This window comes from Andrena cerasifolii, unplaced genomic scaffold, assembly GCF_050908995.1.
Source record: "Andrena cerasifolii isolate SP2316 unplaced genomic scaffold, iyAndCera1_principal scaffold0039, whole genome shotgun sequence".
Classification (NCBI taxonomy): Eukaryota; Metazoa; Arthropoda; class Insecta; order Hymenoptera; family Andrenidae; genus Andrena; species Andrena cerasifolii.
The window spans coordinates 1-23213 of NW_027484932.1; the positions used below are offsets into that span (position 1 = coordinate 1).

General features: G+C 29.5%; 1 protein-coding gene across 1 annotated transcript in view; it reads right to left on the reverse strand.

Moving 5' to 3' along the window:
- Positions 1–1077: 1077 nt before the first annotated feature.
- LOC143378055 (uncharacterized) overlaps positions 1078–23213 on the reverse strand; it is a 36182-nt gene continuing 14046 nt past the window's right edge. Inside the window, exon 4 of the mRNA XM_076829899.1 lies at positions 1078–1124. Within this exon, the coding sequence (XP_076686014.1) occupies positions 1078–1124 (47 nt within the window). The remainder of the gene's footprint in view (positions 1125–23213) is intronic.

Consider the following 23213-nt stretch of genomic DNA (forward strand, 5'->3'; position numbering starts at 1 on the left):
CCAGCGAAACACTATCAGGGCCAATATCCCCAATCATAATAAGAAAAGATCCACAAAATAACTTTAAAACATCCACGGGACCACCCCGACAGCAAATACAATCACGCCAACAGAGACCACCCCAGCAACAAAAATCACCACCACAACAAGCACCACCAAGAATAGTGAACCAAGAAATATATCAGAGTAAAGTAAAAGAAATCACAGACTATTTATGGATGAGAAGGGAAACTGCAGGGATATTTATCACTATACATGGGAAACCAGTAGGCGAGGAAAGTACGGAATTCATGAATAGGGAACAAATTAAAATTACCTTACCCCTGCCACTCCAGGCAGGAAGTATAATAGAAATTCCCAAACCAGGACGAACCATCTTAGGGATGGTAATGCCAGATCCTCCAAACGAAGAAGCCTATCATACCATAATTAGGCACCTGCATAATAAATTAACACAAAATAACATTAACAAAATCTCACTACCCAAAACAGAAATTAATATATCTTGGAAAAAATTAAAACAAATGATCACCCTAAGGTTCCTACAAACAAATATCAGCATCACAATCTGCAATGGCACTGTACAGCTGCCATCAGAACAAGATCGTCCAACAATAATTAGAGAAAACCACGAGTCACCAGTAGGAGGACATAAAGGGGTAACCAAAACCTATAACAGAATTAGAAACCTGTACCATTGGCCAAACATGAAAAAGGATGTAAGGCAACACATTAAAACATGCATAAGTTGTCAAAAGAAGAAACTAGTACGAACTAAAACAAAAGAACCCATGATAATAACAGATACACCACTAGACGCTTTTGACAAAATATCCATGGATATTGTGGGACCATTGCCACCCACAAGATCAGGAAAAACATATATACTTACCATACAGGACAATTTAACAAAATTTTCATTAGCAATACCATTAGTCTCATTCACAAGCGAAGAAATAGCCCAGGCATTCACCACACATTTCATATGCCAATACGGATGCCCAAAAGCCGTTCTCACAGATCAAGGATCTTCATTCATCAGTTCTCTCATGCGAAACTTTGCAAAGGCTTTCAATATCAAGCAATATAAAACTTCAGCATTTCATCCACAGTCAAATGGTTCCCTGGAAAGAAGCCATCATGTATTAGTTGAATATTTAAAACATTACATAACCAAAGAAAAACAATGGGATCAGTGGCTACCACAAGCAATGTTCTCTTATAACACTAGTATACACGAAGGTACTAAATACACTCCCTACGAATTAATATACGGTAAAAAAGCCAGACAACCATCAAGTCTAATACCAAATGATTCATTAACTACATATCCAGACTTTGTGGAGAGGTTAGTAACAAAGTTGCTCAACATTCGCGAACTAGGACGCCAAAATTTAGAAAACTCAAAATATCGCCAAAAACACTACTACGACCGAAAGGTATCCTCTGTTAATTACCACAAGGGAGAACAAGTACTGGTTTTAAAACCGAAAAGAGACAAATTCAGCGACGAATACGATGGGCCTTACACAATCATCGAAATTTTAAAAAACAACAATGTAAAGATAGCTGTGAGCCCCCGTCGAACTAAGGTTGTCCACAAGGACAGAATAAAAAAGGCCTATACGCCACCAGACTGCGCCGCCCCTAGGGACATTACGGCAAACCATTAACAACTTCACAGCGCTAAATTTAAAAGTGGTGGGGATTACGAAAAAGGGCTCATTCAGGAAAGTGATACCCTCGAGAAAACCACGCGGAAAATCGCTTAAGAACAAAGAAGGGAAATAGGAGTCAAGACCGACCACTCAGACAGCCAAGGTAGGAACTATACAAAACACACATTAATAATAAAAAAGAAAAAAGGAATAAATTACAAATCGGGTTATTATAAAAACGTGGTGTGCCGGTACAGACGAAATGTCAAGAAAATCCGCCGAAGAAAAATGGATTAACCGCCCTCGTCCAGAAGACGACATTAAGGACCCAATGCAGAGACTACTAGAAATAGTCTGTTTAAAAGCAAAATGGCCAGGCTACAGGACCGACTGCAGCGATCTTTACAGAAGAAAGATCTGCTATCCCTGCTACAAAAATCTAAAGGCGGAGGACACCCAATATTATACCCCCGCAAGCCGGCACCTACTTACCCTACGCAGGCATCTCATCAACTTTAAATACTGTTTGATCTGCACCAGGGAAATTTACAATTGGGGAGTCGCAGCCCAATGTTCGGACTGCGTCGATACCTTTTTTGTTATGAGCCCGAGCAATAAGGAAGCTTTGGAGTTGGGGGTAGCTCTAAATGTACTAGGGAGAGAGGAACGGAGGCCTCCGCAATAAACACCATCATTTTTCTATCATACATACGTGTAAAAAAATTCAATTACCTTCCAAATAAATCCAACCATATCCTGCTACATATTCACGTAATATACTTCAACATTCCTGAAAAAAACCCTTAGCAACAACGTATAAGAGGGACAGCTATATACCGAGGTCAGTGAAGCCGCGATGTAAACAAACCGCGCATTCCTGAAACATAGAGAAACAAAGTCGCGTAATAAATAGAATAAGATAGAAGCATTTCAAGGAAACACAAACCCCAAACAGTAAGAAATAGCTTAACATTGCGAACAGAAAAGGACAGTAAAATTCAGGGGAATAGGTAGTCAATAAGGGGGACAGATTCAGCGTAAGGAGAACCACACATATATTTAAGGGACATCAGACAGTCAGGCTTCATTCGATATCAAGTATACGATACCACAGTAAGCAACTATCCTAAAATGCCTAAGCGATCGGGGAAAAAGATAAAACGAATACAGATAGCACATAAATTAGCAACATCAACGCCGTCAAGCGAAACATTACCCGGCTCTAAAAATTCAAAATCCATACCATGGAAACTAAAAAAAATAACAATACCAGAGGTCGATTGGCAACCATACGTGGGGATCACCCATTCCGATCCACGACGACGCGCATGGAAATATATATTCCTATTCGGGACCGGGAACGCACCACCTCCAACGACAGGAACGGCAACCAACGCTACCAAAAACACAGAAACGCTCCAGAAAATAGAAGAGGAGGTAGAGAACCAGACCTCTATACACGCAGTGCCCATACCTAAACCTACATCTCTCGGGACGAGAGAAAAACCAAGCGGCGAGATGTAACGTACCAATGCGAACCGCCCTACATTTTTTCGTTTTTCTTTACATATTAACCAATGTTCCTTTTCATTTCCATTTAATTTTACGCCTTGTATAGTTAGCACTAAGAATTCTCGAAACACTTGCGAGCGACATCCCATGCGGCGGGAAGACAGTGAATCTAGTGACGCGCAACGCATGCGCATAACCGCGAATTCAAAGACTAACTCAGTGCCGCGCAGGAATCAAGCGCGCTTGCGCACACCGCACGAACAACCGGACGCCGAATTATCCGAACGTACTACGCGAGTGGCGCGAACCGGACGTGAATTATAATTGGTGCGCGGAATCGCACAGCCGATGATTGGTACAACGAAGTACCGCGACTCGGTATAAATACCGGACCATCAGCAACGGGAAGGCAGACTTGGTTCTATCACCGAACCGCCGAGACCTAGGCAGCTTTAATTAGCTCCTTACTCGAGAAGAAGTTTATTTAAAACTCCAATTCTGATCCATCCTCTCGAGGCAGCTTTAGTTAGCTCCTCAACCACGATCAATCCACACGAGGCAGCTTTAGTTAGCTCCTGCACTTCCTTTCGAGGCAGCTTTAGTTAGCTCCTGCACTTCCTTTCGAGGCAGCTTTAGTTAGCTCCTGCACTTCCTTTCGAGGCAGCTTTAATTAGCTCCTCAACCACTAACCAAAGCCTATACGACTTCCTACTCCAAAGCGTGGGGCCAGCTTATAGGCACCAGAAACATTTCAATCAGAGAGAAGGAATCCTCTCAAATTCTACGTTCGAATCGACCTAGCGTCATTTCCTGTTTTAACAACATAACAAACTCTATTCTTTATTACCGACCTAGCGTAGTAACCTAAAAACAACTATAAACTTCATTATCGACCTAGCGTTAAAAACCAATCGCCGTGCGATACGTCATTACGTACCAACGTCCGTTCTATTGTAAAAACAAACTCAATTAACTGAGTACCACACATGTTCATTATAGACCTAGTGTCTAGACATTTATTTGAATAAACCATTGTTATTTACACGTTAAAAGGAGGACTCTCGTGTCTTGAAATTCATTTCTCAATCGCATGCCACCCGAACCAATCCCACAATTCACAGGTAAACCGCTCTACTTGTGAAAACTCCTGTAACTACGGCAACGTCCCGTACAAGAACGTTACAAACGCGAGACGCTTACTCTGTTTACAAACATACTATTGCATGAGCCGAATAATATAACGGTAAATCCAATTACCGAGCCAAAACTAAAATAAGACCTAACAGGTGTTTCCAGGGTGTGTATTCGCCTTTTAAAACCTTCCCTGGTCGATTAGAGTGACGGATTTATTATTCGCGCCTGATCCCCTTCAAAATCCTCAGTGTGCTGGATTCAAGATTCGCGCCTGACGTTCCTCTCCTTCCAAACCCTCAGTGAGCTGGATTATAGATTCTCGCGTGAATTCCTTTCAAACCCTCAGTGTGACGGATTCAATATTCGCGCCTAAGTTCCTTCCAAACCCTCAGTGTGACGGATTTAATATTCGCGCCTGGTCTTCCCCCAAAAATCTCAGAGTGCTGGATTTTAGATTCGCGCCTGTCTTTTTCCTTCCCCATAGTCATCGTTCCTAAAGACCTCACCCGGGACGTGACAATATATTTTTTTATTTTAATTTTTTCTTATTTATTTAAAAAAAAAATTAAATCTTCCGTTTAATTTTCTTAGTTTTTAAAATTTTTTTATTAATTCCTTTCAATTTTATAAATTTTTTTTTAATTTCTTCTTTAATTTAATTTTTTTATTTTTTTTTTTAATTTTTATCTTAATTTTTTTTTAGTTTTTTAAATGTTTTTTCATTAATTTGTTTTTTAATTTTTTTTAATTTTACATCTTAATTTTTTTAAAAAAATTTTCTTAATTTTTTAAAAAAAATTTCCTAAATTTAAAAAAAATTTTTTTTTTTAAATGTTTCTTTTAATTTTTAAAATTTTTTCTTAATTTTTTTTATTTTGATTTTTCCTTATTTACTTTAAATTTTTTTAATATTTCTTTTAATTTTTTTAAACATTTTTTAAAATTTTTTTATATTTTTTTTAATTTATCTGTTTTAATTTTTTTAAATTTAAAAAAAAATTATTTTAAAAAAAATTGTTTATTGTTTTTATTTTTTTAAATTTCTATTTCAAATTTTTTAAAATATTTACTTTTTTACTTTTTTTTTTGTTTAATTTTTTATTTATTTATTTTTAATTTAAATTTTTTTTATTTTTTTTAAATTTCTTTTTGTAATTTTTTTAAAAAAAATTTTAACGATATATTTTTTTTAATTTTTAAAATTTTTGTATTTTAATTGACTTCTTTAAATTTTTATTTTTTAATTTTTTTCTTTAAATTTAAAAAAAAATTTTAATTTTTTGAAATTTTTTTTATTTTTTTTTAAATTTTATAATTTTTTTCTAAAAAATTTAAAATTATTTTTTTTAACTTTTAAAATTTTTTTTTTTATTTTTTTTTAATTATTTATTTTTTTATTTTAATTTTTTCTTAAATATTTATATTTTATTTTTTAATTTTTTTTTAAATATTTATTTTTTAATTTTTTAAATTTTGTATTTATTTATTTATTTATTTATTTAATTTTTAAATTTTGTTTTTTTAATTTCTTTTTTTAATCCTTAAAAAAAATTTAACGATATATAGTCTTAAATTTTTTAAAAATTTTTTAAAAATTTTTAAACTTTTTTTAAAATTTTTAAAATATTTTTTTAATTTTTAAAAAAAAATTTTAAAAATTTTTTTAAAAAATTTTCTTTATAATTTTTTTTAAGTTTGTCACGTCCCGGGTGAAAGTCTTTTTAGGGGAATGACATAGTTGGGGTAGATCGGGAGGAAGCCTTGGCACGAAAACCAGCTTCGCGGCACAAGCAACCAGGGAAGGTAAAGCAGTAATCAAGCACCAGAGTGACACCCGTTAGACACAAGCATGGGTATTTAAAGTCCTGATAATTGGATTTACCGTTGCATTAATATAAGAAACCTCGCGTTATATTTCTTTATAATAGAGGTAACGGTATGGTCGTACAAGACCTATTCGAATGTAAGCCTTGTAAACACTGTAAGAAATCCCGGAGTTCGCGAACCGAGATCAGCTGTTGCAGTAACTTGTTATGATTCGGTAATTCCGTAACCGAAGGATCACTACAATAATTCGAAGCGTTATTTAGAATAAAAACGTTTATTCAGGTTAAAGCATATGTGGTAATATTATAAGAAAGAGTTGGACGTTAAGCATTAGCACAAAACATTTATATAAATGGTAATCAATAGCACTGTATAGATGAACATGAAATATGCGAGTATTAGCAATAGACAAGAATATGAAATGCAATAAGTATTAGCACTGAATAATAATGTCTAACAATATAAGTTATAGAAAAGCAATAAGAAAAAATATGAAAGCGGAGAGCTGGTTATAATATAAATGGTGGCAATAATAAAATAAGTAATTGTAGTCGCTTACAGTGATTGTCGAAGGTGAATCTCTCGTCGAGCGGGGTTGCACTTATTGTAATGCACGTTTTAGCAAATTGTTACTTTCTTAGGAATGTTTCCGTAGAAGAGATTTCCGTAGAAGAGGGCTACGACCTCTGGGGCCCTGTATTTATACGGTGTTTAGGTACGAGGGGTGTGCGCGGTATGCACCGTGACTCATGCACGAAATATGCGACGCAATAGGACTTCCGGGGTTTTTATAAAGGGCATTCGGCAAAGGAATTCGTAATATTATTTCAGGGGTATTTGTGAGGGGCGCTCGAGAAGGGGGACTCAAACTAGTTAAATGTGGTTTGAGTGTTTTGGTTGGAACGAGGTAAGAGTGGCTTTGACTCTGTGGGTCGTAGGGAGGTCGTGAGACGTAGTCTCGATGTAAGACGGTTTATGGGACGAGGGACTTGTTTAGACTTTGACGGTGAGGGAGGAGATCGTGCCTCGTAGGGCGTAGAGGGAAGGGGACTTCGTAGTAAATCATCTTGAGATGGGGACCGCTAAGATACATCGTCAAGGTGGTCGGTGGTTGGGAAAAAGGGGTACGATTTGAATTCGAGGGATTTTGGCGAAGATTTGGAGGAAGACTCTAATTACGACTGCGCGAAAAATAGTGGGACGTCACATAAAAATAAATGAATTAAAGAAAAAATTAAATAAAAAAAATTAAAAAAACAAGTTTTTTTTATAATTTTTTTTTAATTTTTAAAAAGAAAGTATTAATTCCTTTTTTTATTTTTTTTTAAATTTTTAAAATTTTTTTTTACTTTCTTTTAATTTTTTTTTTCAATTTTTAAAAATTAAAAAAAAAAATTTTTATAATTTTTTTTAAATTATGTTTTTATTTTTTTTTTAATTTTTTAAAATTCTTAAATTTTTTTTTTAATTTTTTAAAAAAAATTATTTTTTTAAATTTTAAATTTTTTTTAACGATATATATATTCTTTAATTTTTTTTTTAAATTTTTGTATTTTAATTGACTTTTTTATTTTTTATTTTTTAATTTTTTTCTTTAATTTTTTAAAAAAAATTTCCTAAATTTAAAAAAAAATTATTCTTTTAAAAATGTTTCTTCTAATTTTTTAAATTTTTTTCTTAATTTTTTTTTTATTTTGATTTTTCCTTATTTATTTTAATTTTTTCTAATATTTCTTTTAATATTTTTAAAAAAAAATTTTAATTTTTTTTATAATTTTTTATATTTTTTTTTAATTTATCTGTTTTAATTTTTTTTAAATTTAAAACAAAATTTTTATTTTTAAAAAAAAATTTGTTATTTTTTTTATTTTTTTAAATTTCTATTTCAAATTTTTTTAAATATTTAAGTTTTTATTTTTTTGTTTTTGTTTAATTTTTTATTTATTTATTTATTTTTTTAATTTTAAATTTTTTTTAATTTTTTTTTTAATTTTTTAAAAAAAATTTTTTTTAATTTTTTTTTAAATTTTAAAAATTTATTTTAAATTTTCTTTTCCTTAATTTTTCATTAATTCATTTATTATTATTATTTTGTTTATTTATTCTTAATTTTTTTTATTTTTCTAATTTTTTTTCAAATTTTTCAAATTTTTTTCAAATTTTTTTTGAAATATTAAAGAAATTTTTTTTTAAATTTTTTATTCATTTATTTTTTTAAATTTTGTTAAAAGATTTTTTAAATTTTTTTTTTATTTTTAAAAAAAATTTTTTTAATTATTTTAATTTTTTTTCAATATTTTTAAAAAAAAAATTTTCAATTTTTTTTAATTTTTAAAATTTTAAAATTTTTTAAAATTTTTTTTAAAAAAGTTTTTTTAATATTTTTTTAATTTCCTTCTTTTATTTTTTTACAATTTTTTTTATTTCTTTTTTTAAATTTTTTTAAATTCAATTTATTAATTTAAAATTTAAAAAAAAATTCATTTTTTAAAACATTTTTAAATTTTTTTTAATTTTTTTTTATTTTTTTAATTTTTAAAAATTTAAAAAAAAAAATTTAATTTTTTTAATTCTTTTTTAAATTTTTTTACATTTTTTTTAATTTTGCGGTTTTTATTTTTTCTTTTTTATTTTTTTTAAATTTCAAAAAAATTTTTTTTGCTTTTAATTATTTTTTTTAAATTTATTTATTATTATTCTATTATTATTTAAAAAAATTTCTTTTTTTAACATTTTTTTGTTAATTTTTTTTTGTTAATTTTTCCTTTTTATTTCTTTAACTTTTTTTATTTTAATTTTTTTTTAATTTTTAAAAAATTTTTGTTTTTAAATTTCTTAAAAAAAATTTTATTTAATTTTTTCTTTAATTCATTTATTATTATTATTTTATTTATTTTTAAATCTTTTTTTACTTATCTAATTTTTAATTTTTTAAAATTTTTTTTAAATTTTTTTTCTCAATTTTTTCTATATTTATTTTTTTTCAATTCTAAAAAAAATTTTTTTTCAATTTTTAAAATTTTTTTTAAAAAATTTTATTTTAATTTTTTTTCAAAATTGTTTTTAAATTTTTTTATTAATTTTTTTTATTTTATTTTTAAAATATTTATTTATTTTTTTGTTTTTATATATTTTTTTTTTAATTTTTTAAAAAAAGATTTTTAATTTCTATTTAATTTTTTGTAAAATTTTTATTTTTCTTTTTTTTAAATTTTTTCATAATTTATGAAAACTTTCTTTGTATTTAAATTTTCTTATTTTTTAAAATTATTATTATTATTTTTTAAAAAAAAAGATTTTTTAAAATTTAAATTTTTTTTTTAATTTTCTTAAATTTTTTTTAACTTTTTTTATTTAATTTTTTCTTTAATTCATTTATTATTATGTGACGTCCCACTATTTTTCGCGCAGTTGTAATTAGAGTCTTCCTCAAAATCTTCGCCAAAATCCCTCGAATTCAAATCTTACCCCTTTTATCCAACCACCGACCACCTTGACGACGTAAATTAGCGGTCCGCATCTCAAGATGATCTACTACGAAATCCCCTTCCCTCTACGCCCTACGAGGCACGATCTCCTCCCTCACCTTTAAGGTCTAAACAAGTCCCTCGTCCCAAAAACCCTCTTACATCGAGACTACGTCTCAAGACCTCTCTACGACTCTCCGAGTCAAAGCCACTCTTACCTCGTTCCAATCAAAGCACGCAAACCACATTTAACTAGTTTAAGTCCCCCTTCTCGAGCGCCCCTCATAAAAACCCCGGAAATAATATTGCAAAGTCCTTTTCGAATGCCCTTTATAAAACCCCCCGAAGTCCTATTGCGACGCATATTTCGTGCATGAGTCACGGTGCATACCGCGCACACCCCTCATACCTAAACACCGTATAAATACAAGGGCTCCAGAGGCCGTAGCCCTCTTCTACGGAAAGCTCTTCTACGGAAATCTCTTCTGCGGAAACATTCCTAAGAAAGTAACATTTTGCTAAACGTGCATTAAACTCAGTGCGACTACGCTCGACGAGAAACTCACCTTCGACATCCATTGTAAGCGACTATAAATACTTATTTTATTATTGAATATCATCACCATTTATATTATAACTATTGCTCTTCCCTTTCATATTTTTATTTATTGCTTATGCCTATCGCATTCTTGTATCATTATTTATTGCTAAATGCTTTTGTATTTCATATCTTTATCAATTTGTAGTACTCACATATTTCATGCCCATACATACTGCTATTGCTTACTGTTTAAATAAATGTTTTGTGCTAATGCTTAACGTCCCACGCATTATTATAATATGACCGCTATTAACAGTGCATGGCATATACTCGTGCTTTAAACTGAATAAACGTTCTTATTCTAAATAACGCTTCGAATTAATGTAGTGACCCTTCGGTTACGGAATTACCGAATCATAACAAGCTACTGCAACAGCTGATCTCGGTTCGCGAACTCCGGGATTTCTTACAGTGTTTACAAGGCTTACATTCGAATAGGTCTTGTACGACCATACCGTTACCTCTATTATAAAGAAATATAACGCGAGGTTTCTTATATTAATGCAACGGTAAATCCAATTATCAGGACTTTAAATACCCATGCTTGTGTCTAACGGGTGTCACTCTGATGCTAGATTACTGCTTTACCTTCCCTGGTTGCTTGTGCCGCGAAGCTGGTTTTCGTGCCAAGACTCCCAGTTTGCTAGTGCCGCGAAACTGGTTTTCTTGCCAAGACTCCCAGTTTGCTAGTGCCGCGAAACTGGTTTTCGTGCCTAACTCCCATCGTTCCTAATGTCGCGAAACTGGTTTTCGTGCCAAGGCTTCCTGCCGATCTACCCCAACTATGTCATTCCCCTAAAAAGACCTTCACTCGGGACGTGACAATTATTATTTTATTTTTTTTTACTTTTCTAATTTTTTTAAACTTTTAAATTTTTTTAAATTTCTTAAAAAAATTAAATTTTTTTTTAAATTTCTTAAAAAAATTAAATTTCTTTTTAATTTTTTGTAAAATTTTTAATATTTTAAAAAAAAATTTCATAATTTTTTAAATTTTTTAAATTTTTTTAATTTTTTTTAAATTTTTTAAACTTTTTTTTAAATTTTTTAAAAAAAAATTTATTTATCTTCTTTAAATTTTTTATTTATTTTTGCTTTTCATTTATTTATTTATTTTTTATTTTAATTTTATTTTTAATTTAAAAAAAAATTATTAATTTTTTAAAATTTTTTTATTATTATTTTTTTTTAAAAATTATTTTAATTTTTTTAAAAAAATTTTTATTTTAACTTTTTTTAACTTTGCTTTTTTAATTTTTTTCCTAATTTAAAAAAAAATATAATTTTTTTTCTTTAACTTTAAAAATTTTAAATTTATTTAAAATTTTCTTAATTTTTTTGAAAAAAAATTTTTAATATTTTTTTGAAAATTTTTTTTTGCTTTTTATTTTTAATTCATTTTTTTATTAGAATTTTTTAAATTTTTAAATTTTTTTTTTAAAATTCTTCTTACAATTTAAAAAAAAATATTTTTTTTACATTTTTAATTATTTTAAAATTTGTTTTCCTGTAATTTATTTATTTTAATATATTTTTAAATTTTTAAAATTTTTTTTAAATTTTAAATTTTTAAAAAAATTTTAATTTGTTTTAATTTTTTTTTAAAGTTTCAAAATAATTTTTTTTTAATTTAATTTTTTAAAATTAAATTTTTTTTTTATTTTCTTAAAAAAATTATTTATTATTTTTTATAATTTTTTTTTTAAATTTTAATTTTTTTTATAATTATTTAATTTTTTATTTTAATTTTTTTAAAATTTTTTCTTAATTTTTAAAATTTTTTTATATTTTTTTTATAAATTTTTTTTCTTTAATTTTTAATCATTATAAATTTAAAAAAAAAAATTAAAAATTTTTCTTTAAATTTTTTTATCTATCTTTTAATAATTTTTTTTAAACAATTTGAAATTATGTAATTTTTAAATTTTTTCTTAATTTTTAAATTTTTTTATTTATTTTTCAATAATTTTTTAAAAAATTTAAATTATTTAATTTTTTAATTTTTTTTAAAATTTTTGTTTTAAATTAAAAAATTTTTTTTTTTAATTTTTTAAAAATTTTCTTAAAATTTTAAAAAATTTTTTTTTTAATTTTTAAAAAAAAATTTAAAAATTATTTATTAATTTTTTAATTTTTTTATAAATTTTTTATCTATATTTCAATATTTTTTTTAAAAAATTTTAAATTATTTAATTTTAAATTTTTTTTAAAATTTTATTTTTAAATTTATTTAATTTTTTAAAAAAATTTTTATTAATTTTTTTTTTAAATTTTAATTTAATTTTTTTAAATTTTAAAAAAAAATTTTTTTATTTTTTTAAACTTTTTTGAATTTTTTTAAAAATTTTTTTTTTAATTATTTAATTATTTATTTTATTTTGATTTTTTAAAAAAATTTTCTTAATTTTTAAATTATTTTTATATTTTTATTATAATTTTTTGTTTTTAATTTTTAATTATTTTAAATTTAAAAAAAAAATTTCCATTGTTTTTCAATTTTATTTATCTATTTTTTAATAATTTTTTTTTTAAAAATTTGAAATTATTTAATTTTTAAATTTTTTTTAAATATTTGTTTTACATTTTTAAAATTTTTTTAAAATTTTTTTTAATTTTTTCTTAATTTATAAATTTTTTATATATTTTTATAATTTTTTCTTTCATTTTTAATTATTATAAATTTTTTTAAAAAAAATGAAAAAATTTTTTTTTTTAATTTTTTTTATCTATTTTTCAATAATTTTTTATAAAAATTTAAATTATTTAATTTTAAATTTTTTTAAAAATTTTTTCTTTATTTTTTTTTTAAATTTTTAATTGTTTTCATTTTTTTATATTTAAAATTTCTTTATTACTTTAAATTTTTTTTAAAAATTTTTTCTTTTTTTTATAATTTAAAAAAAAAATTAAAAATTTTTTTTTTTTAATTTTTTATTTTTTTTTTAATAATTCTTTGTAAATTTTTTTTTAATTATTTAATTTTAATTTTTTAAAACTTTTGTTTTAAATTTTTAAAAAAAAAATTTTTAATTTTTTTAAAAAAATTTTTTATTTTTTTTTTAAATCATATATATTTTTTAATTTTAAAAAAATTTAATTTTTCAAAAAAAAATTTATTAATTTTTTTTAGAAAAAATTATTTAATTTTTTTAAAAAAATTTAATTTAATTTTTTTTATTTTAATTTTTTAAATTTTTAATTTTTTTAAATTATAAAACAAATTTTTTCAAAATTTTTATTCCTTTATTTTTTTTTTAATTTTTTTTAAATTTTCTTAAATTTTTTTTTAATTTTTGAAAAAAAAATTTAAAATTTTTTTTAAATTTTATTTATTAATTTTTTTATAAAATTTTTTTTTTGTCTATTTTTCAATAATTTTTTTAAAAAAAGTTTAAATTATTTAATTTTTAAATTTTTTTTATATATTTTTTATAATTTTTTTTCTTTAATTTTTAATTATTTTAAATTTTTTAAAAATTTTTTTAAAATTTTTTTTGTATTTTTAAAATTTTTTTATTATTTCTCATTTTTTTAAATTATTTTTATTTATTTGTTTTATTTACTTTATTTTTAAAGTTTTTGTTTAATTTTTTGCCTTTTCTTTTTGACATTTTTTTAAATTCTTTTCAATTTGGTTTTTTAATTATTTTTTTTTAAATTTTATCTTTATAATTTGTTTTTAATTTTTAAAAATTTTTTTACTCTTTTTTAAATTTAAAAAAAAATTTTTAAACATTTTTAAAAAATTTGTTAATATTTTTTTTAATTTTTTTTTAAAAAATGTTTTATTTTTTTTATTTTAATTTTTTTAATTTTTTAAAAAAAAATTGTTTATATATATTTTCTTTAAATATTTATTTTTTTCTCCTTTTCATTTTGTTTATTTTTTTTTGTTTTAATTTTGTTTAATTTTTTTTTAATATTTTGAATCTTTTTTATTTATTTTCTTCTTTTTTTTAAATTTTATACAATTTTTTTTTAAATTTAAAATTTTATTAAAATTTTTTTAAAACATTTTTTATTTTTTTTTAAATTTCTTAAAAAAAAATTAATTTTAAAAAATGTTTTTTTTATTTAACTTTTTTTAATTCAATTATTATTATTATGTTATTTATTAAAAAAATTCTTTTTAATTTTTTTCTTAATTTTTTTCCTTTTGTTTTCAATTTTTTAAAATTTAAAAAAAAATTTCGATTTTTTTTATTTTTTTTTATTTTTTTTTAAATTTGTTTTTATTTTTTTTTTAATTTTTTTTTCAATTTTTCAGTTTAAATTTTTAAAAAAAATTTTTTTATATATATTTTCTTTAAATATTTATTTTTTTCTCCTTTTCATTTTTTTATTTTTTTTTGTTTTAATTATTTTTATTTTTTTTTAATATTCTTTGAATTTTTTATTTTTTTTCTACAGTTTTTTACATTTATTAAAAAAAAATTTTTTAAACTTTCTTTAATTTTTTTTAAATTTCTTAAAAAAATTTTTTTAAATTTCTTTAAAATTTTTTTTTAATTTTTTAAAAAAAATTATTTTTCTTAAAATTTTTTTTTATTTTTCTTAAAAATTTAAAAAAAAATTTTTAAATATTTTTTTTCTCAATTTTTTCTGTATTTATTTTTTTCAATTTAAAAAAATATTTTTTTCTTCAATTTTTTAATTTTTTTTAAAAATTTTTATTTTAATTTTTTTTTCAAAATTGTTTTTAAATTGTTTTATTAATTTTTTTTATTTTATTTTAAAAATATTTATTCATTGTTTTGTTTTTATATTTTAATTTTTTTAATTTTTAAAATTTTTTTTTAAATTTCTTAAAAACTTTTTTTTAATTTCTCTTTAATTTTTTATAAAATTTTTATTTTCCTTCTTTTAAAATTTTTCATAATTTTTTAAAACTTTCTTTTAATTTAAATTTTTTTTAATTTTTTTTAAATTGTTATTATTATTTTTAAAAAAAATGATTTTTCAAATTTAAATTTTTTTTTAATTTCTTAAATTTTTTCTAATTTATTATTTTTTTAAAATTTTTTTCTTAATTTAAAAAAAATATATAATTTTTTTTCTTTTTTTTTAAATTTTTAAATTTATTTAAAAAATTTTTAATATTTTTTTTAAATTTTAATATTTTTTTTGTGTTTATTTTTAATTTATTTTTCTTTATTTGTCACGTCCCGGGTGAGGTCTTTTGGGAACGATGACATTAGGAAAGGAGAAAGACAGGCGCGAATCTAAAATCCAGCACTCTGAGATTTTTGGGGGAAGACCAGGCGCGAATATTAAATCCGTCACAATGAGGGTTTGGAAGGAACTTAGGCGCGAATATTGAATCCGTCACACTGAGGGTTTGGAAGGAACTTAGGCGCGAATATTGAATCCGTCACACTGAGGGTTTGAAAGGAATTCAGGCGCGAATCTACAGGGTGTCCCACTAAGGAGTGGACAGCGCGATATCTCTTAAAGTATTGTCGATAAAAATATAAAAAAAATAGGGAATTGCATGGTTCGAGGGGGCCCATTTATTAGCGAGAACGAATTTTGTTTCCGAATATTATTTTAAAAGATACGATGGTCAAGCTCGGTTTTTCAAATGGAACTATTTTTTTCGAAAACCTGAGTTGATAGTGCGTTCCAAGACAAATTCAATAAGCTTTAATGTATACACTTTATTTCCACTGGTTTTTAAGATATTGCGCTTGCAAATTTACTGATTTTCACTGCAAGAAACCCCTCTGGAATGGCAAAAACCGGGGGTGGTCTTACTGGTCCCACGGGTGGCACTGCCTGTTGAAATGGATACTTACCTGCCAAAGGTCTACGCCAGAAATGGCAGGCCCAATGGCTGGACAATTCTTTTCCGTCAGAAATGCTACTTAGGTAGGTACATCTGCGGTATCGAGAAGCGCATCGTTATTTTTATTTCGCACTTGCTTCTACGCTCGGATGGCCGGTTCTTTTGGGAGGGATGCAAGTTAGATTGGTTAGGTTAGGAGGAGTGAAAGTTGCTAGACTAAATTTCAACCATAGGGAGCAGATTGTATCAGAACCAATCGGATTTCTTTTTTTAAAATTTTTTTCTTAATTTTTTTCTTTATTTTTTACTTTTTTTAATTTGATTTAAATTTTTTTACATTTTTTTTTAATTTTTAATTTTTAATTTTTAAAATTTTTTTATTTATTTTTTTTTTGCTTTTCATTATTTATTTATTTTTCAATTTTTAACATTTTTTTTTTAAATTGGTTTTAAATTTTTTTTAATTTTTCTTTTAATTTTTTCTTTATATTTTAATTTTAATTTTTTTTTAAATTTTAAAAAAAATTTAAATTTTCAAAAAATTAAATTTTTTTTATTTTTTTAAACAAAATTTTTCTTATTTTTTTTATTTATTTTTTAAATTTTTTTTGTTATTTTTTACTTTTTATTTTTTTAACTTTTTTTATTTTAATTTTTTCAAATTTTTTTTAAAATTTAAAAATTTTTTTTTTAAATTTTTAAAATTCTTTATTTAATTTTTAATTTTTTAAATTTTTAAATTTTTGTTATGTTACGTGCCGGGGATGCGGCAACGCGAGAGGCCGGCGAGAAGGGTATTTCCCAAGGAATACGGTTTATGAATTTGTTAGTTGGGTGCGCGGACGAACCTGATGCGAAATCAGGGAGCCGCTTGGATTATTGACGGCGAGGACGAACCTGATGCGAAATCAGGGAGTCGCGGAAAATGTTAGTAATGCCTCGTAACTCTTAATTTATATTTGATACAACTCGAGCGGTTAAGTTGTATCAGTGGGTGAGTGCTACTAATATTATAAGGATCGCTGGGTAAAAGATGGGTTTTAACAAATCTACTCGATTTAGACGTGAACACCATTCGCGTATTCAATAATCAATTATAGTACAAATGTAAGTGTCGCGATTAAATAGTGTAGTAAATGTGTATAGATTACCACTAATTTGCTCCGTGTTGACGCACTGGCGATGCGGGGCGTACGAGTAGCTATTTCAAAGTGCCCAATAGAATATAAACCGAACTCGTGGATTCTATGAGGTCAACTATGATTCTGACGGAGACTTTAGCTCGATCTTACTGAATTCAATCGACTCGGTACGAGCGTGACACGACGTAACTCTACGCCTGACTGTACTGCTCTTAACCGCAGAGGGTAGAAACCAAAGGGTTTATATAGTCCCAAAAATGAGTGGGGATGCGTTAGAAATTTCCATATAAGGAAATTCTTCGGGGTCGTCGTCGTGTCACTCCCGTTCCCATGGTCGTGATCCAGACGGTCGAGATCATGACCCCCCTTAGTGGTATGTGATAAGCAAAAGGATTTTAGGGCGTTTTCCCTTCGCAGACGTGAGCTCGAAAAGTCGTTGAGAGCGACGTATGGGAAAATTCCACATACGTAACATCTCCCCCCTAAGACAAAACATCGCGATTCTCGTGATGCTTTCCAAAAGAAGGAAAAACGCCCCACAAATCCTTTTATAAACAAGAATGTGAAAAAGAATTGTCGGGTGTTGTGTAATGTAATGTGTACTTATCGCTAGGTGTTGCGGGGTGTAAAAGTTTAGTCGTCGCTGGGCACCACGTAGCCCAGCTCCAGCCAGTGGTCGACGACGTCTAGTGGAGGTTGTCCGGGTAGCTGGTCGAGCGTCAGCGTGGCTGTGAAGCCGTCCAGCGTTGACTGGATGTTGGCGAAGAGGCCCTTCCTTCTCGCCATAACCATCTCTGCGATCTGCGTCGTCCTCTGGAGCGGTCGGCGAGAACGTAACTTAACGCCCGTCAGACGAATCCTCACTGTCTGCCAGGGGAGGGCATGCAACCGTGGTGGCAAAGATCGCAATTCCGCGACAGGACAGTCCATAGTGATCCCATAGTCGCCAAAGAAGATGGTGCAGATGGTTCCATTCACTGCGGTGACCTCGCCGCGAAGCCACCCCTTCCTGGGAGACTTTACAGTCACGAGTCGTCCTGGCCTGATGCTGCACATTGTTGGCAGGCATAGGTGTTGTTTGGACATCATGTATGCGTTTAATTCGCGTAGCATGACCTTCGTTGCCTCGACGTACGTATTCAGGGAGACCCAGAATGTGGTGGGGTCCTCTACGCACATGACTAGGCAGCGGGAAGTGTTGCCGAGGTCAGGCGTTGAGATGGTCCTCATGTCTGGGTTTTTTCGAGACGATCTGTTCTCCCGGTGTCCAATTACGAATGTTGACGTCGGTTATTTCCCGGAGCACCAACCAGTCCGGGATGCAGCGATGGGGTTTAATGTCGGTTTTTTGGACGCCCACCGACTTGACACTGGTCTTCCGAGTCAAAGAGCTTCGGCCCCTCTTGACGATTCCTCCCGTGCTGCGGTTATACGGCCTTGGTGTGAGTGTAGTATCCACTCGGGATGAAGTTTCCCAAGATCCGTGATGTCCTGTTTGTACGGCTATGGTCCATGTTCCCTCGTCTAGCGTGGTCTGTGTAGCGATGCTCTTGGACATGTAGAAGCAGGAGTTGTGCTGAGTTAAGGGGCATGATGCCCCGCTTTTATAGGGAAGAAACCCTTATCGCGCCCCCACCCTGAAACTATACGTGTCTCAGAGGAGGGATTCTTGTGGGAGTGGTTTCATCCCTTTAGAAAACTGTGGCGCACGGACTGTGGGTTTCGGATGTGCTTGGTATATTTATTGTTATTTCTTGGTTCTCTTTGGGAGACTCTGTTTTATTGTTGAGTTGACGAGGTTTGCATTTCATGACCAATACCGTGTTTACTATGATCAGAATTACTATTATGCCCCCAATGGAAGAAAAGGTAGAGACCTGTATCTGCCGAATGGATGTTTGGTAGGTAGCAAAATTCCTGGCTCGTTGTTCTATTTCCGTAAGTGATAATGCTGTTGGAAGATCCTCCCATTTTGTGGGTTTCTGCTCGTTCATTTTCAATACTTCGAAATGATGTTCGGTGACTTCTGGTATAATTACTGATAAATTGTAAGATTTAGAGGGATAATATTCAATGTTTTGCGAGGTATTGATGGTTTCTAATGGTTTTAATTGTACCGAGTCTATTGTTGCTTGGCAACCGGGTTGTAATTTAAGGATTCCAATGGTAGCGATACTTTGCGTTATAGGTTTATTTCCTTTGCAATAAATTTGTGCCTTTTTATTTTCGGGCATGAAGTAAAGCCATGTGCTGGTGCATTTAAAGTCTGTCAGTACGGTTTTACTTGTGCGGTCAATTTAATGGTACAGGTGTTCCAATTTATCGAAGTGGGGTTTAATAACAGAGTAGATACACAAGTTGGTTATGGATCTGCTTGGTATACTGGTAGGGTAGTTGGGCCCAAAAATTGATTGTGGTGAAACCGGCAAGTCTTCAAGTATTCTTCCGTTAGGGAAAAATATTGTTGCTCGTCTGATGAGACTGCAATGTACTGTGTTTGCGGCTGGATATACGAAACTACCCTTTTTGTTCGAAGGTTATGTGTCGATGGGCATGGGTATATTTTATATAAGCTGTACGTTTTTTGCTCTAAAAGAGGTATGGTGAGTTCCAAAAGTATCCTTCCTCTGGTGAAAATTACGATTAAATTTGTTATTTTTTCAATTTGTTGCATAAGTAATTCTTCGGGTGTTAAGGGAAATTCATAAACAAGTGTTACCTTAATTTTTTGTGCTGATCTCAATAATTGTTTTGGCAACAGAATAGTAGGGTGTAAAATGCCTTGTTTTGCTAACAATATTGCATCTATTAGCAACAGTAGGTTGGTGCTATAATCGTCTAACCCTCTTTCTATTTCGATTACAGAGTCCCTGATGGATGCTTCGAAACGTAATCTGCTAATGTCTGACTGTGTCTCTTGTAATGCTTCGGAGTGTATGACCATCGTTTTCGTCAGTTGCGATACAATTTGAGTTAAATTAACTAACCTTGCATGTGCGAGTGAAAATTCTCCTTTTATAATATGCGTTTGTTTAGCTATTATTTCGGTAATTTCGCGTTGATCCTTATAAACTTTGTTTAATTCGCGGTTGTAGTATTCTGCATCTTCTTGTGATAAAGTTCCAAATAATGTTTTGCTGAGAGTGCCGATGAATCCAAAAGGTACGCTGCGCCGTGGGGATGGTTTTTTAAAATGTGGGGTATCACCTATTGCAGTGCGTATCAGATTGCTGTAATGCACGGTGTTTTCTTCTTTCTTGATTAACCGAGGTCCCAATTCCTTGCTGAGGCAGTTGATGGAATCGTGGCGATTACAGAGTTGATTCATCGATGAAATGTAATGCTTCACATGCGGAGCATAGCTGAGGTACCGAGTAACATCTAGAGAGGTGACTAGGCGCCATTGTGATAGGAAGGTCCTTATATCAGGTAATTTTTCATAGAAGAGTCCGGTGTCTCCTTCGAGTGGTGTTATGATTTGATCGTCGCTAATGACAGCGAGTGGCAACAGGAGCAAATATGCGAAGATCATGGTTGGTTTTCAGCTGTGAATGGAGAGTAGGCATGTTTTAATTTGTCCTGATGCTTTGTGATTAACTTATTGTGCGTTCGTAATACTACGTTATTCAGGTCTGTCACGTCTATTATCTGGTATGGTCCAATGTAATGTGGATCAAATTTACTGGTGCGTGGTTCTTTGTGTATGTAGACAGAGTCGCCTTTGTTAGATGTTGCTGGTCTTGCGTGAGCATCGAAAGAATTTTTGCTTTGTTTAGGTTATCGGAAGCTATATTACGAATATTAGTCATGTGTGTTATTAATTCTATTGAGTAGTCTCCAAATGACTTTAATTTTTCGCCAGTTGGGAAAGAACTTGGTTCTCGAGCTGGTTTTCCAAAGATTAATTCGTATGCGGTGAAATTTGTTGCTTCGTGAACGGATGTGTTATAAGAGAACATTGCGAACAGTATTAATAAATCCCAGTCTTCGTAATTATCAATGTAATGCTTGAGATATTCGGTGAGTACGATGTGACTTCGTTCTAAAGATCCGTTGGTTTGTGGTCTATATCCCGAGGGGGTGATTTGTTTGATTTTAAATATTTCGGATAAATTTGTCATAAGTGTTCCGATGAAGCTAGTTCCTTTGTCTGTTAATATTGCGCGGGGTGTACCATAGATTGCGATGAAATGTCTAGCGAAAGCATCTGCAATTGTAGCAGCTCGAATATTAGGTATTGCTACGGCTACGCAATATTTCGTTAGATTATCTTGAATAGTGAGAATATGTCTGTCCCCGCTGGGTGTAATTGGTAAAGGTCCCACTGTATCCAAGGAAATTTTGTCCAAGGCTCCTATAGGTGTGTCGGTGATTAACATCGGCTGACGAGTTTTCGCTCGGACTAATTTCTGCTCTTGACAACTTTGGCATCTTCGGATGTAGTCTTGAATGTCGTTGCGCATTTGTGGCCAATAGAATTGTGTCCTCCAATTAAACTGTCGTGAGCTTCGCAAATGATGTGCTGTCTGTCCTCTTTGGATGGTGTTGTGATGATACAGTTGCATAAAGTAATCTGTAGGCAGGTTCCTATGAAAACCTCTTCTAATATCTTGACGAATTCATTGGACGGTATTTTGTGAAGGTCTCCCGTGGCAGAAATTCGAAATGATTTAATCTGATTTTGATCCAGGGTGTGTTGAAGAGTTTTCAATCCGTTAAACACGTCTACTCTTTTAATATTATCAAAGAAGTTATCCGAGAGTATTATACTAAAGGTTTTAAATAATCCATTGTCGGTTGTTATCACCCATCCCTTTTTCGGTTGAGCTGCTAAAAGATTCGGTTTATTAATCATTTCGGTGTCCAGCAATAATTTTCTAACTGGGTTTACTAAATTGCAATCGGCAGAAATGAAGTGTACGTAATGTCCTTCTTCAGCGGTAAAGGTGTTTGAAGAAACGATAATCTTATGTGGTTGGTCTAGCGGGATCTCTTCCAGATTGTCAGGGTCATTTGAATTCTCGGTGTCGGTAGTGAAGAATGGGTAAGGGTCAAGCGTGCGGTCAACAACCCTTGGTTGAGTTGACCTGCTGTCAGGTGGTTGTTCCACACTGGCTTCGGTCGTGGCTCCTGCAGGTAGCTGGTTTATTGAGGGTTGTAAAGGTTCATCCATGACTTCTGTTGATACTTGTGGTGTACTAGATAAATCTTGTTGAATGTTTCTTGCATTTTCTATTACAGTATTTTCGGCCGGTTCCTCAAAGGATATCAGATCGTCAAATACGGTCTGGTCCTTATCTAATGGAAGGATTTGAGTGGAGTTTGCTCCGGGCGAAAATGTGTTTATGGTTCCCTGGCGTTCATCTGGCATGGTTACCTCTTGAGATAAGCTGGGAAAAGGTCTGTTCTTGTGTATAATTGGAGAATGTTGAACGTTCCCACGTGCGGTGTCTCTTATCTCGTCTGAACTGCTACTTGTCTCCCGGTAGTTTGGTCGGTTTTCCCTGTCACGACGTAGCTGTCGTATACGGTGCTCAATTATCTCGGTGTTAGCGTCTGTTTTCGGTATCTGGACTTTGAAGTCAGGATCCTGGAGTTCTCGTGGAATAAGTGGTAGGCAGGCAGAAGACGGGTTGCGCGATAATGCGTCTGCGTTCTTATTCGTCTTTCCAGATTTGTGAACAACCTGGTACTCGTATTCCAAAAGTCGGAGTTTCCATTTCATTAGTCTAGAAGCGGGGTCCTTGACAAAGTGTAGCCACAACAGTGGTCTGTGATCTGTAACGAGGGTGAATGGGGTTCCATAGATATAAGGCCTGAAGTATCTTACGGCGTAAACCATGGCCAAACATTCCTTTTCAGTAGCTGAGTAGTTCTTCTCAGGTTTATTTAGGCTGTTGGATGCGTAGGCAATCGGCAGGTCGCTTCCTATCTCTCCTTGGCTAAGTACAGCTCCAATAGCGTAATCGGAGGCATCTGTTGTTACAATAAATGGTTTACTGAAATCTGGATATTGCAATATGGGTTGTTGACAAAGTTCGTTACGTAATTGCTTAAAACTTTGGTCTTGTTCTTTAGTCCATTTGA